Genomic DNA, 1832 nt, shown 5'->3' with positions numbered 1-1832 from the left:
TAAGCACAGACAGAAGCTGGCTATGACCAGCACTGACTGGTTGGAGGCTGTGAAGCTGTCAAAATATTTCTTCCCACACTCCATCCCATTTTTTCACTAAGGTGACCAACTCATCAGAATCTTAGAAACTGAGACAAGGATGAATTCAGTTTGCTGTCATGTATGTCTCTTATTCAAATGGTGAAACTGAGAGAAAGCCAGTTGCACAGCTTGGCTGAGACTCCCTTGCACATTCTCTTTTTATATTATGGCGGTTTACAGACCGCCAAATAGTACGTCATCAATACGTACTAGGGTTAGGAAGGGGCGGTGCTTCCGCACCCCCCTAACCCTAGTACGTATTGAATACGTACAAGATGGCGGCGCCCTGTTCATACGGGCGCCGCCATCTTTACGTATCGGATGCTGAGCGTCTGTACGCGTCGCGGGCGTTGTGACGTAGTGAGTGTGCCCCTGGCGCCTCACTACGTCGCAAACGCGACTTAAAAAGAAGCTCCATTTTGGAGCTTCTTTTTCGGTCCGCGCGGGAGTCGGGCCGTGTGAAGGCTCCGGCTCCCCCGCGGACCTACTGGCGGCGGCGGCAGACCGCCGCAAAGCGGCGGTCTGTACCCCGCCTATAGCTGTCTTTGTAATAAGAGGACATACTTCCCCTTTTCTCCTAGGAGCACATTCTGATCTCACCTTTCAGTACTAGGGCCCTGATGAGGTTCTGACAGGTGTTTGTTCACAAAGCCCAGCTGAAAGGTGGAGCTGGAACTGGGCTTGGAAGATGATGTGATAGTTGTGTCATTTGTTGCCTCATCCACTGCATAAACTCCAGCATTCACATGTTCAAGAAATTTCTTTCTTGGGGGTTGCTTGTGTAGTCCTTCTGGCCACTCCACCAATGGGTCTCCCCAAAACACTGCTGTTGAATTCTTCCTCCCCAGTTTGATTGCCAGATAATGCAGCTCTCTACAAATGGCAGCATTTTGTGGATCCTGGAGACACAGTTTCCGGAAGAGACGCAACCTGGATGGTCCAATCCTGCTAGTCTCTTGGTGCCTGGCTGCACCATGAGGCATGACTGTGCTAACTGTAATATGGTTGAGCCTGAGGTCTTAAAGAAAGCACACAACAGTAAGCCCAGAGAGCTATTTCCACAAGAAAACAATTGGTATCACCTTACTAGGTATCACCTTACGAATTAAAGGAATTGTCTCAAATTGGAATTATACTAATTTGACCACATATATTGGCAAGTTAATTCTTCTTCTATAATTTAGAGGCTTTCCATAGTGGTAGAATTCAAAGATATAGCCATGTCAGTCTGTAGAATAAGTACGCAGAGAGATCTTGGACCACCTTTGAGACTAACCGAAGTAAAGAGGTTGGCAGTATGAGATTTTGTAGACTTCAGTCTACTTCCTCAGTTGCATATAGTGGAGTGGACTCACATACCTATGGCATATATGACTGTTCCTGGTTTCCACTCCACTATATGCATCTGAGGAAGTAGACTGAAGTCTACAAAAGGTCATGCAGCCAACTTCTTTATTTCAGTTAGTCTCAAAGGTACTACAAGATCTCTCTACATAATAGCTTCTGGATGATTTGAGATATAATTCAGTATCCAGCACAGAATTTAAAGTAAGGAATCTTTCTTGATTGATTGATTTTTTAAAAAATTAACTTTTAGCATGAACAATCTAATTTACAGTCAAAGTAATATACCATCAAAGATAAAGTAACGGAAAGAAGCAAAAGGGGGAAAGAAGGGTGGGGGGGAGAAAAAAGGACATGCAACTAATACACAGTAGGGCTCTGACCCCTACCCAAATCCTGACTGCAAT

The 1832-nt window shown here is 45.2% G+C and overlaps 1 protein-coding gene across 1 annotated transcript in view; it reads right to left on the bottom strand.

The window, feature by feature from the left end:
• Positions 1-677: 677 nt before the first annotated feature.
• Positions 678-1832, bottom strand: part of LOC121929034 — a 15176-nt gene continuing 14021 nt past the window's right edge. The window contains exon 3 of the mRNA XM_042464357.1: positions 678-1099. Within this exon, the coding sequence (XP_042320291.1) occupies positions 678-1099 (422 nt within the window). The remainder of the gene's footprint in view (positions 1100-1832) is intronic.

Source organism: Sceloporus undulatus, chromosome 4 (genome assembly GCF_019175285.1).
Source record: "Sceloporus undulatus isolate JIND9_A2432 ecotype Alabama chromosome 4, SceUnd_v1.1, whole genome shotgun sequence".
Taxonomy (NCBI): domain Eukaryota; kingdom Metazoa; phylum Chordata; class Lepidosauria; order Squamata; family Phrynosomatidae; genus Sceloporus; species Sceloporus undulatus.
This window is presented reverse-complemented; position numbering and strand designations above follow the sequence as displayed.